The following is a 2175-nucleotide window of genomic DNA, read 5'->3' as shown; positions in this document are numbered from 1 at the left end:
CTATTATCATTCTTACAAATAGTGGTCCTTATAAATCATTTCTGTACATAAAATTCTGGTATAAAATTAATTTTGGGTCAGATTAATTGCTTTCTTCAGGATCTAATATTGTGTCAAGATTCATATGTTTCCAACTTCAAATCATTTGATAATGAGTGTATTGATTTACTATGTGAGACTACAAACCTAACTAGTGCACAAAAATAAATACATTTAAGTTATATATAGTCTTTGGGTAGTTTCAAGCCAGTATTAGAAATTAAATCACCAGATAAACAAGTAAAGTAAGCAATCCTTGTCGGTATTTTGCTTTTCAGTCACTCCTTTCTCCAAATTAGCCAACTAACAAAAAAAAGTGGCCACCCCATACATACACACCACTAGTTCATACCTCATTGTATACACAGCAAGAAAAAGGATAAATTTAAGGAGAAAACCTTGTGGAGCTCTCTACCAGGATCGAAGCAGAAGAGTGAAAATAATGGCGGCGAGGATAGTGGTGGGTTTGGCATGTATAATGGTGATCCTAAGGCTTAGTGAAGCGGCGGTGTACAAAGTCGGCGACTCAGCAGGCTGGACAACCATAGCCAACGTGGATTATAAGCTATGGGCCTCAACCAAAACTTTCCACATTGGTGATACCGTCTGTGAGTTCCTTAATTTTCTTAACAATTTAATTACACATTAAGATGAACAGATCTTCATTCTAAACGTAATTATTCTGAGACTGGCGGAAAATGGGTCCTTAATGCGTAAGTGCGTCAGCTTTAGGTGGAAAGTAATAGTACCACTCACGCCCTAATCATTATGACTTTTCGTTTTATTTCAATATAAAAAGGAATAAATTGTTATATTTTTACATCTGCTCAAAGTATGAATGCTTATTAAGTTTAGAACTGATTTTTAAAAATACATATTCTTAACTTATGATTGATAATAAAATATATATATATATATATATAAACGTTATATATCATATTAGTAGTGGAAATTATTTTAGTCTAAGCCAACCTAATCTTTCTTTAAACTGCTCTTAGCCGATACATCATCCTTGTGAAAATATGAGAAAGAAAAAGAGAGTAGAATACAGTATAGTATAGCAGTCAAATAGAATGGATAAACATAAAAAAATAATATGATCTTTTTAGTTTCATGGTATTTACCCCATATAAAGTGTTGTTAACTTTTAGGCAAATTGAGTGAACTGAAACTAATCTTTTTGATTATGACAGTGTTCGAATACAACCCACAATTCCACAACGTTATGAGAGTGACACACACAATGTACAGAAGCTGCAACAACTCAAACCCAATCTCCACCTTCACCACTGGCAATGACTCAGTCACACTCACCAATCACGGCCACCATTTCTTCTTCTGTGGCGTTCCTGGCCATTGTCAGGCCGGTCAGAAGCTCGACCTCAACGTCATTAACCCCACCTCCTCCAGGCCACTCTCTGATCCACCAATCTCCTCGGATTCGTCCTCCCCCTCTTCTCCTCCGTCCACTACTACGATTCCTGCCGCCGGAGTCCCCGGTCCATCTCCTAGCCACGCTGCTTCTCTCCCGAATTCGGCCGTAGCTGTGGTGGCTGCCCTTGTCTCTTGTCTCTTTGCAAATTTTTCTTATTGATTAGGATTACATATACGTTGCGATTGTTGCATATAAGTTTTTGTTATATGTCCAAAAATGTTTTTGTTATGATTTTTCCTTTCTACCGTATTGTTCTTTTTATCTAATTGATTCAAAATGTTTAGACCGTCAATAATAAAAAGAAACGTGTGCATTAACGATTTTGTTTTTTTCAGTGTACTTATTTTTGTAATAGTAAGTTTTCATTGAAAATGCTATGTTTAAACGAATATCAGAGAGTTGCTCCAAAAAAAAAAAACGAATATCAGAGATATCTATTACATTACAGCACAAACATATAACAACTTGTCTTATTACAGACCCCAGTAAACGTCTCTTTATTCACAAGGTTGTATGTATCATACTGTTTAAGCGGAAAGAATTTTCTTAAAGATTTTGTAACAATGGGTGTGCAAAAGATCTGTTTCGATTTGGTTATTGTAGTTTTTATGTTTTTCCAAGTACCACAAATCTTATTAAACAATATATGTATGAATTTGTGGAAGATCTAAATGTAGTGGGTGGAAAATGTTCAAACTATG

General features: G+C 35.1%; 1 protein-coding gene across 1 annotated transcript; it reads left to right on the top strand.

The window, feature by feature from the left end:
- Positions 1-297: 297 nt before the first annotated feature.
- Positions 298-1781, top strand: LOC106325327 (mavicyanin-like). The gene is made up of 2 exons (XM_013763367.1): positions 298-647; positions 1233-1781. The coding sequence occupies exons 1-2, from the start codon at positions 482-484 to the stop codon at positions 1631-1633; spliced, it is 567 nt and encodes a 188-aa protein (XP_013618821.1). The 5' UTR covers positions 298-481; the 3' UTR covers positions 1634-1781.
- The last annotated feature ends 394 nt before the right edge of the window (positions 1782-2175 follow it).

Source organism: Brassica oleracea, chromosome C2, assembly GCF_000695525.1.
Source record: "Brassica oleracea var. oleracea cultivar TO1000 chromosome C2, BOL, whole genome shotgun sequence".
NCBI classification, from domain to species: Eukaryota; Viridiplantae; Streptophyta; class Magnoliopsida; order Brassicales; family Brassicaceae; genus Brassica; species Brassica oleracea.
Note: the sequence above shows the minus strand (reverse complement) of the source record. Positions and strands in the feature narration are given on the sequence as shown.

Bases quoted from the DNA above. Each gene is read 5' to 3' on its own strand.
- LOC106325327 (XM_013763367.1), top strand. From the start codon at position 482: ATGGCGGCGAGGATAGTGGTGGGTTTGGCATGTATAATGGTGATCCTA. The intron at 648-1,232 runs GTGAGTTCCTTA...TGATTATGACAG, and splicing joins CCACATTGGTGATACCGTCT to TGTTCGAATACAACCCACAA.